The sequence below is a fragment of the Quercus robur genome, chromosome 11 (genome assembly GCF_932294415.1).
Source record: "Quercus robur chromosome 11, dhQueRobu3.1, whole genome shotgun sequence".
Taxonomy (NCBI): Eukaryota; Viridiplantae; Streptophyta; class Magnoliopsida; order Fagales; family Fagaceae; genus Quercus; species Quercus robur.
Genome location: NC_065544.1, coordinates 3,604,241 through 3,615,567, shown reverse-complemented (window position 1 = coordinate 3,615,567; position 11,327 = coordinate 3,604,241). Strand labels below are relative to the sequence as shown.

At 36.6% G+C, this 11,327-nt stretch overlaps 1 protein-coding gene across 1 annotated transcript; it reads left to right on the top strand.

The window, feature by feature from the left end:
- Nucleotides 1-7,207: 7,207 nt before the first annotated feature.
- On the top strand, nucleotides 7,208-10,644 carry LOC126707239 (probable pectinesterase/pectinesterase inhibitor 12). Its single transcript, XM_050406827.1, has 2 exons — nucleotides 7,208-8,387; nucleotides 9,887-10,644. Exons 1-2 carry the CDS (start codon nucleotides 7,442-7,444, stop codon nucleotides 10,579-10,581), a joined length of 1,641 nt encoding a protein of 546 aa, XP_050262784.1. The 5' UTR covers nucleotides 7,208-7,441; the 3' UTR covers nucleotides 10,582-10,644.
- Nucleotides 10,645-11,327: the final 683 nt, after the last annotated feature.

The following is an 11,327-nucleotide window of genomic DNA, read 5'->3' as shown; positions in this document are numbered from 1 at the left end:
AAATAAGCAAAAAGAATTATGGCTTGATACATAGTTAGAAACAAAAAATAAACTATGGATTTGTTTGGATTTGACTGAAAAAAGCTTGACCTCTAAGAACTAATTGAGATCCAAATTAGATTAAAATCCTCTCATATGTTTATTGGAAATAATTACAGCTATTTAAATACGAGCAAAGCAGTGTCTAATCCAAAACAAACTAATTGAACCCACTGCCTAACGTTTACATCCATGCATGACTCCACAAAATACTCAGACTCCCTAATACACTTAAGGTTACAATTAAATAGCAAATACAAATAACATCTTGCTAAAAGTTTAGAACACGGCTTAACTCTATTGCTCCAATGCATTAGAGCCGTTACAACATATATTTTGATGGATCCACAATCCCAAATTCAAGAACTTATTTTTTCTCAAAAAAAAAAAAAGTTTTTCTTAATTCGCAGAGTATTTTTTTTTTCTTTTCTTTTGTTAAATCGCAGAGTGGTTAGTTGTTTGTCAAAATTATCATGTAAATGATCAGTAGTAGGGGGTGCTCATAACTCATAAGTCAGTTGGGTCAGATAAAAAGAAGACGGGTCTTCTTAAAAAGGCCATTAAATACACGTCATAAAAGAATCAAAACATGTGAGAGTTTGGCAGATGTTGGGACATAAACTTTATTTGCAAATTGGCTTGTCTGTCATGTTTTTTCACAATTTCAAGTTGTGTACAAAAAGGAAAAATCCTATTCCGGCCCGTAAAGAGGAAACGACACAGAAAAAATATATATATTTGCCAAAAGTTGTAGAAAAATTGTGTACTTAAATTTTCTAAAAATAAATAAACACTATAGGAGGAGGAATAATAAGGATGCCTTCATTCTCCCTTCTCTCTTTTTTTTTTTTTTTTTTTTTTTTTAAATTTTTTTATTAATTTATAATTTGATAGTTGGGGTGAGATTAATTGAATTATAACGCTCTTGGTAAACAGTATTTAAAGTATTTGATTATTTAAAAAATGGAGTCACAGGAGCCATAACTGTGACAAAAAACCTACCTTTTTTGTAACAAGTAGTGGCTAGACTCCCTTCCCGGCTTGAGAGAGGAGTTTCTCCTTCCAGCCTTGCATACGAGACCAAATCCGCTCCTTTATCTGCGTGAAACACGCCTTCTTATTCCTACCCACAAAGGAAGGTAACCCCAGATACTTCTCGTAGTGTTGGATGGCCGGCACCCCCAAGGAGAGTTTTATCGTCTCCTTAATCTCTTCATCAGTGTTTCTACTGAAGAACAGTGTAGTCTTATCCTTATTTACCATCTGCCCTGATGCCTTCTCATATAAAGCTAATAACTCCTGAATTTTTTCACACTCTTCAAGTGTCGACCTGCAGAAGAGCAAGCAGTCGTCTGCAAAAAAGAGATGGGTTAACTTGGGTCCTCTTCTACAAATAGAAAACCCCTGAATATCTCCTGCTTCAGCAGCCTTTCTTAAAATGGCATTAAGCCCCTCCGCACAGAATAGAAATAGATAGGGGGAGAGGGGATCACCTTGCCGGAGACCCCTCGATGGCTTGATCATACCCTTCGGCTCACCATTTACAAGAATAGAATACAAAACCGTTGTAATACATTCCATAATAAGAGAAACCCAAGAAGCCTGAAAACCCATCTTTAAAAGAATCTTCTCCAGAAACAACCACTCTACCCTATCGTATGCTTTGCTCATATCCAGTTTGAGAGCCATGAAACTCTTCTTACCAAAACAGCTCGTCTTCATGTGATGTAAAGACTCAAAGGCGATTAATATATTATCGGTAATTAATCGACCAGCTATAAAGGCACTCTGTGTCTCCGAAATGAGGGAATTTAGCCAAGGCTTAAGCCTATTTGCTATCACTTTACTAACAATCTTATAGATGACATTGCAGAGGCTAATTGGTCTGTACTCAGTTACTCTTTCAGGGTTTTTAACTTTCGGAATCAGAGAAATGAAAGTATGGTTAATTGATCTTAAGATAGAACCAGAATTTAAACAGGACAAAACAGCTTGAGTTACCTCTGTACCAACATCAGACCAGTATGATTGATAAAACAGTGGTGGCATGCCGTCTGGACTCGGCGCCTTCAAGGGAGCCATCTCCTTAATGGCAGCAACCACTTCCTCTGGCTTGTACTCCATTGTCAGACTAACATTAATTTCCTCTGTTACCACTCCCTGAACACCCTCCAGCACTTGGTCCAGCTCCTGTGACCCGGATGAGGAAAACAAACCAGTATAATAATCAATAAACAGATTCGAAAATACCCCTTCATCACTCTGCCAAACCCCTCCTTCATCTCGAACACCCCTTATAAAATTTCTTCTCTTCCTCTGTGTGGCTGTACCATGAAAAAATTTCGTATTCTGATCCCCACATTGAATCCATTTCACATGAGATCGTTGATGCCACATTTGTTCCTCCTTATCAAACAACAAATTTAAATCAGACTTCAATCTAACTACCTCTTGGATATCCCCTGTTCTAACTGATTCCTCCTCTGCCTTCCACAAAAGTTCCTTAACCTTCTTAATCTGCCTTGAGACATTACCAAAGTGGGCTGTGCTCCATTTCTTGAGCATCTTCTTACACTTTTTCAGCTTTTTTGTTGTTCTGTACATTGGTAAACCATCTGGATTAGAATCCCACGCACGACCACCGTATTATGACAGCCCGGGTCAGTCATCCACATCGCTTCAAATCTGAAAGGTTTACGTCTCCACCTATGCTTCTCCCCTGCTGCATCCAAAGTCAAGAGAATCGGTCTGTGGTCCGAAGTGAAACAGGACAAAACTTGCACTCTCCCTGTCGGAAACCTTGAAAGCCACTCATAATTGGCAACCCCACGATCTAATCTTTCCCAAATCAATTCTCCCCTCCGTCTGCCATGCCAAGTGAATGTCGGACCAGTGAAACCCAAATCCACAAAATCACAGTGGTCCAATGCCTCCCGAAACATTCGCATCAAATGATGAGACCGTGGCACACCTCCCTTCTTCTCTTCAACCCTTAGAAGCTCGTTAAAATCTCCAAAACAACACCACGGCAACTTCGGCTTCGAGCTTAGCATCCGTAACATATTCCATCCCTCACTCCTTCTGCTAGTATCAGGCTCCCCATAAAACCCTGTTAGTCGCCAAGCATCTTCTCTACCACCATTCACAATGGCATCAATATGATAGTTGGAGAAACTATCCACCCACAGAACTACCTCAGATTTCCACATCATAGCCAAACCTCCACCTCTCCCATTTTTCGGAACAGTAAATAAACCATCAAATTCCAAATCATAACATACCTTCTTCATATACTCCTTCTTCATGATAAAAGCTGTCATCCAGTCTATTCCGGCATATTCTATGGGTGTGTTCAAACTTCCCATTGGGCTTTGCAAAGATATTGAAGCAATGATAAGAAGGTTTTGGTGGGGGCAGGGGGATAAGAAGAAAATAAATTGGGTGAAGTGGAGTAATCTTTGTACTTCAAAGTCGGTTGGGGGTATGGGTTTCCGGGATTTACAGCAGTTTAACCAAGCTTTACTGGCGAAGCAGGTCTAGAGGCTAGCACATCAAAAAGATTCTTTGCTCTTCAAGGTCTTTAAGGCCAAGTTTTTTCCTGGTGGAACTATATTTGATGCTGGGATACCGATTAATTGCTCTTACGCGTGGAGAAGTATACTTCAAGCCAGAGAGGTCATTCTAAAAGGGGCAATCTGGAGGGTAGGTGATGGTGCCTCGATCAAGATTTGGGAGCATAGGTGGTTGCCGTCAACTTCTAGTGGATTTGTATTATCACCGAAGGTAGGTTCTGATGCAGTCTGGGTACAAGAGCTTCTGGTACCTAACTCTGGCCGCTGGAATTCAGATTTGCTGGAAAGGAATTTTATGCCATGGGAAGCTGAAGAAATTAAAGGCATACATGTCTGTGCTCTTGGGCAGAATGATGCCTATATCTGGCCTCTCACTCCGGATGGGAGTTATTCAGTCCGTAGTGCGTATAGAATGTTGGCAATGGAAAAATCCAGCGGTGAACCAGCCTCCTCATGTCCGACAGTCACGAACCAAGTCTGGAAGGGTGTGTGGAAGATTCAAGCTTCGAATAGAGTTAGACACTTCATATGGAGGGCAGTGAAGGATTCTTTACCCACTAAGGATAATCTGAAGAAAAGACAGATTCAGCTGGATGTCACTTGTTCTCTCTGCGATGAATCCAAGGAAGACACGATGCATGCACTGTGGCTGTGTGATCAGGCTCAATCGGTGTGGAAGTCTGAAGCTAGCTTTGTCTACTTGTATCAAAGGAAGTTCAGGACCTTTATGGATCTTTTTGAGGCTGTGCTGGAAAGGGGTTCGGTGTTTAAGGTGGCTTGGTTCTCCACAATTGCATGGAGTTTATGGCAGAGAAGAAACAGGATTAGAGAGAGACAGCAGACTTGGCCTCTCCATGAGGTAAGTAGGCGGGCAAAAGAGATGGTTACAGAGTTTTTTGAGATCAATAGGAAGCCTATACAGCCAGTGCGACGATCTGCTCCTACCTATTGGCATCCCCCACAAGTAGGTACGTACAAAGCTAATTTTGATGCTGCCCTATTTGAGGATCTTGGGATGGCTGGTCTGGGTGTTGTGGTGAGGGATTCATCAGGGAATATCATTGCTGCACTCAGTCAGAAGGTCCGCTGCCATCATTCTGTGGAAATGGTGGAAGCTTTGGCTTGCAATCGGGCTCTAGTCTTTGCTCAGGAGTTATGTCTTTCACAAGTGGTGTTTGAAGGTGATAGTCTCCGTATTGTTCAGGCAGTCAACAGTCAAGAAGCATGTTTAACTTTATTTGGTCATGTAGTGGAAGAGATTAAGGACTTACGGAGAGGCCTTAGTTTTTCTTGTTTTCAACATGTAAAGAGGGATGGCAACAAGCTTGCTCATTCTCTCGCCCGTAGAGCAGTTTCTTCTGCTGACACTGATGTATGGGTAGAAGAACTACCTAGTGATTTGGAAGATGTATTCCAATTTGATTTTGATCATCAATAAAATTCACTTACCTCTTTCTCAAAAAAAAAAGTAGTGGCTAGACTCTCATTAATTATCAAGATAGTTTATTTTTAAATATAAACTTATGACCAAAATGGCAAGTGACTTCATAATTGTTAGGATAAGTTTAGATAAAACACTCCATTACTTAGGTTTCAAAAAATTTAAAATTCTACTTCAAAAAAAAATTCTGTTATTAAAGTTTCAAATAATTTAAATGTAAATTTAATATTTATAATTATAATTATTTTAATTATATATATCATACTTTGTGCTTGATATAGTGAAACTTACACACTGTACACCTTACTTGCACCAAGTGGCTTAATATATACGTATGAATTGCATGATGTAAATTAAATGTGTTTTTTACATGTGATGTTTAGGACTAATGCCCTAAAACGTAATTGTATGGCATTATCTTTTTAATAATAAAAAATTTATTTTTGAGATTATTTTTGCATGAATTTTTTGCACATTATGTACTGTAGTCCATGTAAAGGCAGAACTATGCAGGTAAAACTAATGCTGAGTTGCCCCACAACACAAGATTAATTTGGTCCCTCCACCACCGCCCCCCCCACTCTTGTCTTTGACCCGTAGTTTTTTTACTTGTTTTTACCTTTTGTCCCTTAGTCTTTTCCCAATTTCCCTTCCAACCCGTAGCTACCCATACTTTTACTAGTTTCTTTAGTTGTGCTTTTCTTAAAATATATTTTATAGCTTTTACTTCCTAGTCATTCAAAAACCTTTTATTATTCAATATTCTCACACTTCAATTTTTCTTCTTTAAAACTAGTTTTATAAGGAAGAGAACTCTTCCTTATGAAAGCGTATCCTAATAATAATAAAAATTATCTTCCTTGATAAAGAGCTTTATAATATGAAGTTATGTGAATTTAAATTAATCTTATGGTTATGATTTTCTTATTAAGTTAAATTTCTATATATTTGAAAGGTACAAACTTCTAATTAATTTCAAGCCACTTAAATACTACAATTTATATGTGTATATAATATTATGTTTTTTAAAATTTTAAATAGCTTCATATTAGTAGATGGTTAAATAAATGAAATAAAATGGTAATTGCATGAAATTGAGAGAATTCTAATTAGCCAACGGGGGCTTGGTTGAGTGGGTAAGGTTTGTTCACTTTGTGCACTATACCTAGGTTCGAATCCCACTGCCTGCGGGAGTCTGTTGGTGGGCATCCTTAGTGGGGTAACTCCCCACACAGTGGTATAGGCGGGCCCCCGAGATCGCGCTACCCCGTCCAAGGCCATCTGGCGCCCTACCCAGGAGTGTAATATAGCCATAAAGGCCCCATTTTCCATTCTAAAAAAAAAGAGAAAATTCTAATTCAGTAATTCCCAATTCCAATACTATGACATATGAAAAGGTGCTTGTTTGTTTGTTTATTTTTATTTTTTCATTTAATAAATCCCAATAAATTTATAAGGAGAAAGGAACAGTTGGTCAGTTGACTCAGTTTAGACATAGACATATAAACACGAAGAATCCCACTTGCATTTTGTCTCCAAAAGAAGACTACTCCATACCATGTCCTGAAAAATATCTTTTAAAGGGACTCCAAATGGAGCAGAAATAGACAAAAATATATAAATAAACAAAAAGCGACTGAAATAACATTTCTGTGCATTGTCCAAGTTCCAAGTATTCAATGTCACAGGCCTGATTGATCTTTCCAAACCTACATCCCGTGAAAGAAAAAACAAAATATGGATTCCATTGTCATTATTATTATTATTATTTTTTATGAAAAAAAAAAGGAAAGTCGACTAATATGGCAATTTTATCTGGAGCGTGACTATAGTAGCATTCTATTTATTAAGTTTAGGGCTCAGTTAGGAACTTAGAATGCAGGAGAACTACAGTAAGCCATAACTTTCCAGCCCCACAAGAGACACTAGTAAATCTTGACAATTTTATCTGGAACGTGACTATAGTAGCACTTTATTTATTAAGTTTAGGGCTCAGTTAGGAACTTAAAATGCAGGAGAACTACAATAAATCATAACTTTCCAACCCCACAAGAGACACTAGTAAATCTTGAGCTGTTAAGAGAGAAAAACTCAAATAAATCTATTTTTAAATTCGAAACTTGATCCTCACACTTAATACATTTTGTGCATTACTCAATACCACTGTACCACACCCCTCCATGGTCATTGTCATTATTATTACCCCTTGCCATCAAAGTCTGTATAATCCAATTCATTACTCAGTGACAAAATGAAAACAAAACATGCAAAGTTAACTTTCCCAATGGCATAATTTAAGTTCAACTTTAAGGGGGTATCAGCAATTAGAGGCCTTTAAACTCTGTCGGTTTTCACTTCAGTTTGTCTCAGCAAACTGCTTTGATGGCTAATGGCTTCCTTCATTATTCTGAAATTTTTTTTGCTCCTCTCTGCAATTAGCGTGTTAAGAACATGGGCTCTCAACTCTTCTTCTTCTTCTTCCACAACTTCTCTGCAATATTCCCAATCTTTGTCCTCCATAAAATCTATCTGCAAAACCACACCATACCCAGATGTCTGTTTTGACTCATTGAAGCTCTCCATCGGTATCTCAATTAATATCAATCCAAACATCATCACCTACCTCCTTCAAACACTCCAAACCGCAATATCCGAGTCTGAAAACCTTTCCAATCTGTTCTTGGATGCTGGACGTCACTCAAATATCATCGAAAAACAAAGAGGAACCATCCAGGACTGCAAAGAAGTCCATCAAATCACCTTATCTGCTTTACAAAGATCAGTGTCCCGAATCCATGATGCATCCAATAATAAACAGAAACTAGCCGATGCAAGAGCTTACCTTAGCGCAGCACTCACAAACAAGAACACATGCTTGGAAGGCCTGGATTCAGCTTCGGGTCCTTTGAAGCCAACTCTACTGAATTCCATACATGACACTTACAAGCACGTAAGTAATTCTCTTTCAATTATGTCTAGCCAAAAAGGCCATACTAATAGGCGCCTCATGGACATGGGTGTTCCAACATGGATTTCAAGAAAATTAGACAGTCGGACTCGGATATTGGAGAGTGAATATGACCATGTCCTAACTGTGGCTACTGATGGAACTGGAAATTTCACTACAATCACTGATGCTATCAATTTTGCTCCAAACAATAGCTATAATGAGAGAACATTTATCTATGTTAAACAAGGGGTTTATGAGGAAAATGTGGAAATCCCAGATTACAAGCCCAATATTGTTCTGCTCGGGGATGGAGCTGATGTTACTCTCATTACTGGTGACAGAAGTATGGGCGATGGCTGGACCATTTTCAGATCTGCAACTCTTGGTATGTTTTACTTTCAATTGCTAATTCTTAGTAAAAAAAAAATAAAACCAGCTAATTAATTCAATTGCTTGCATGCGTGCGTGCCTCTGTTTTACTTTCATATATCTAATATTTTGCGTCCTTCCCTCACGCCTTTGAATGTTAATTTAGTCTTTTTAATTTGGGGGATTTTTAATCTTGTAAGTTCTAAGGCATAATACATAAACCAGAATAGATAGTCATGAAGTAGCCCCTTATTATTAATTTTTTTTTAGCACTATATATGATTTAATTTGTTGGGGGTAGATTGAAGTAATTAAGTGATGTTAAAGATATTATAAATTTTACTACATGAGTATTACAAAGTAGAGATGTCGGTGATCATAAAAAAAATAAGTAATATTTTAATAATTTTACAAATTTTATTATATAACCTTTAAAAGTTGATGTGATAATGAATTTTTTTGAGAAAATAGTAATACTTGTTAGAACACATACGGAAATAGTGATATTAGTGTTTTAAACCGAGTTTATAATACATTACATATATAACTAGAGTACGACTATAAAAGGACCTAACTTTTATAGTTATAGACTGGAGTTATAAATAGCGGGTACTAATATTAGTGTTTTAAACTGGGTTTATAATACATTACATAATCAGAGTACAATTACAAATGTTCCTTTTGTAGTTGTAAACTAAGGTTATAAACAGTGGACACTAGACACACACAACCAATGTGGGATAAACATCCATTTTTTTTTTTGAGTAAACAGTATTACTTATTAGAACATACACGAAAATAGTAATATTAGTGTTTTAAACTGGGTTTATAATATATTACATAATCATAGTACAACTACAAAAGGGCCTAACTTTTGTAGTTGTAAACTAAAGTTATAAATAGCGGACACTAGACACACATAACCAATGTGGGATAAACTTTTTTTTTGAGTAAATAGTAATACTTATTAGAAGACACATGAAAATAGTAATATTAGTGTTATAAACCGAGTTTATAATACATTACATAACTAGAGTACAACTACAAAAGTTAGATCTAACTTTTGTAGTTGTAGTCTAGGGTTATAAAAAGCAGACACTAAATGCACACAACCAATGTGGGATAAACATCCTTATTTTTTTTTTTTTTTTTGAGTAAACGGTAATATTTATTATAACACACATGAAAATAGTAATATTAGTGTTTTAAACCGAGTTTATAATACATTACATAATCAAAGTACAACTACAAAAAGGCCTAACTTTTGATTGATATGTTTCACAAACATAATAAATGAATGTCGTATTTGTATTTTGTGATTGGTGACTCATTAATTTATAAATGTAATATAACAAAATTTGTAGTATTGTTAACATCACTTAAAAAATAATTTAGAAATTTCTTTTTATATGTTTTGAAGTGGTTCACTCATATTCCCAATTTGTAAGCTTTTGTACTAAAAAGTCTAAAATTAGTACTAACTTTAGAAAATTTCTAATATAAATTGAACGTCAGGGGTATCTGGTGATGGCTTTCTAGCACGAGACATATCTGTTGAGAATAAGGCTGGAGCAGAGAAGTATCAAGCGGTTGCCTTGAGAATAAATGCGGACTTGGTTGCATTGTACAAGTGCTCCATTAGTGGTTTCCAAGATACACTGTATGTTCATTCCTTTCGACAATTCTACCGAGAGTGTGACATATTAGGGACTATAGATTTTATATTTGGGAATGCTGCAGTGGTATTTCAAGGATGTAACATTGTGTCCAGGATGCCAATGCCTGGCCAATTCACGGTTATCACAGCACAGTCTCGTGACACATTGGATGAAAACACTGGAATCTCCTTTCAGAATTGTTCAATTTTGGGTACAAATGATTTATACTCTAATTCTAGTAGTGTCAAAAGCTACCTAGGAAGGCCATGGAGAGTGTACTCTCAAACAGTCTACTTAGAGTCGTATATTGACAACTTCATTGACCCAGCTGGGTGGACACAATGGGCTAGTGATGATGATCGAGGATTAGATACTTTGTATTATGGAGAATATGATAATTATGGGCCTGGCTCATCAACAGATTATAGAGTTACATGGCCAGGGTACCACGTGATGGATATTTTTGATGCATATAATTTTACAGTGTCAGAGTTCATTACTGGTGATGAATGGTTGGATTCCACTTCATTTCCTTACGATGATGGGGTTTAAGTTTGATCTAGTATAAGGAGGCTTTTAACTAAATGGATTTGTTTCTTTTTTTTTTTCTCTCTAGTTTTGTGTCGATGGAATGGCCAAAATAATTTTACATCATCAGAGATAGATAATTCCTATAGTAGGTAATTCAAATGCATATAATCGTAATTTATCTATAAAGAGTAAGGTAACTTAGAGGCATTATATAGTTCTCTCATGAATCTTTTTCTAAGGTAATACTTTCTACCCCAAGCCTTAATTCTCTCCATTTTCTTATCCAATTTATTTAATATGAGGGTTGGGATTATAGATCAAGATCCTCTAAAGTTCTTAGGAAACCTCTATCACATAGAGTTCTTTAGGGGCAGATTGCTTGGAGAGAAAAATGGGGTGATTTTTTTTTTTTGGGGGGGGGGGGGGGGGGGGGCGGGGGTGGGAATTGTTTTCTCCCTGGGCCAAATTTTGGGAGGTTTTATTTCTCCCTAAATTGGGGAGAAATTTGGCTTAGATGAAATATTATCCATGTGCCCTTCTCCCCTCTACCCCTTCACGTTGCTTTACCTTTTTTTTCCTAAACTTAAACGTTTTATTTATGTTGCTTTTTTTTTTTTTTCCTTATAAAATATTATTGTTTTTATGTGATAGGGGCATAAAAGTATATTTATACTAACATAATTTTTTTTCCTCTTATTTTTTTTCTTCTTAACCAAACAAAATAATTTTCTATTTGTTGTGAAATTTTAAAGTACTCACAAGTGTAC

Bases quoted from the DNA above. Each gene is read 5' to 3' on its own strand.
- LOC126707239 (XM_050406827.1), top strand. From the start codon at position 7,442: ATGGCTTCCTTCATTATTCTGAAATTTTTTTTGCTCCTCTCTGCAATT. The intron at 8,388-9,886 runs GTATGTTTTACT...ATTGAACGTCAG, and splicing joins TTTCAGATCTGCAACTCTTG to GGGTATCTGGTGATGGCTTT.